The sequence below is a fragment of the Echinops telfairi genome, unplaced genomic scaffold (genome assembly GCF_000313985.2).
Source record: "Echinops telfairi isolate 266 unplaced genomic scaffold, ASM31398v2 ScPeMD7_25;HRSCAF=90, whole genome shotgun sequence".
Taxonomy (NCBI): Eukaryota; Metazoa; Chordata; class Mammalia; order Afrosoricida; family Tenrecidae; genus Echinops; species Echinops telfairi.
This window is the reverse complement of record NW_022103922.1, coordinates 33,657,870-33,658,777: the sequence shown is the minus strand read 5'-3', so window position 1 is coordinate 33,658,777 and position 908 is coordinate 33,657,870. Positions and strand designations below refer to the sequence as shown.

Genomic DNA, 908 nt, shown 5'->3' with positions numbered 1-908 from the left:
GCCATCATGGCCTACGATCGCTACCTGGCCATTTGCCGGCCTCTCCAGTACCCTGTGCTCATGAGCCACCAGCTCTGCCTGCTGCTGGTAGGAGCCACATGGGCCTTCTCCGTCCTCAAGTCAGTGACCGAGATAGTCATTGCCATGAAGCTGTCTTTCTGTGGCCACCATGTGATCAGCCATTTCATGTGTGAGATCCTGGCGGTGCTGAAGCTGGCATGTGGTGACACATCCATCAGTGAGGCTCTCTTGCTGGCTGGCAGCACTCTGCTGCTGCCCATGCCCCTGGCATTCATCTGCCTCTCCTACACTCTTATCCTGGTCACCATTATAAGGATGCCCTCAGCTGCAGGGCGCCACAAAGCCTTCTCCACGTGCTCGGCTCACCTGACCGTGGTGGTGCTCTTCTACGGTGCTGTCATCTACATGTACATGACACCCAAGACCAAGCAGGCTCACATTTCCGACGAGGTCTTCACGGTCCTCTATGCCGTGGTGACACCCATGCTCAACCCTGTCATCTACAGCCTGCGGAACAAGGAGGTGAAGGAGGCTGCCAGGAAGGTGTTGACCAAGAACTGGACCTCCAGGTGAGGCCGGCCAGGGCTCAGCGTCCACAAGAGTCTCAGGATAGTAAGTGAGGACATCATCTGCCTTCAGGGGACCAGGATGGGGAGAAAGGCCATGAGTCTAGTATCTTCAAGCTCTTCAGTGAGAAATGGAGGGCCCCACAATCTTTCCCTGCCTAATGAGTACCCCATCCCTCAGCTCCATAGTTTCCCTCCACATGCCATGCCCACCAACTGAGTGTGGGTCTTGGTACCACTACTCCATCCAGCGCTGTGCATTTCCTGGGCCATTCCCCCAAGGGAACCCCTCCGTGCACACAATTACGCAGGTGATTGGAC

General features: G+C 56.3%; 1 protein-coding gene across 1 annotated transcript; it reads left to right on the top strand.

The window, feature by feature from the left end:
* On the top strand, positions 1 to 594 carry LOC101652963 (olfactory receptor 13J1-like; the record flags this gene model as incomplete). The annotated part of the gene is made up of 1 exon (XM_004712457.1): positions 1 to 594. A coding segment is annotated over one exon (594 nt), but the record flags the coding sequence as incomplete, so codon positions are not given.
* Between the last annotated feature and the right edge of the window lie 314 nt (positions 595 to 908).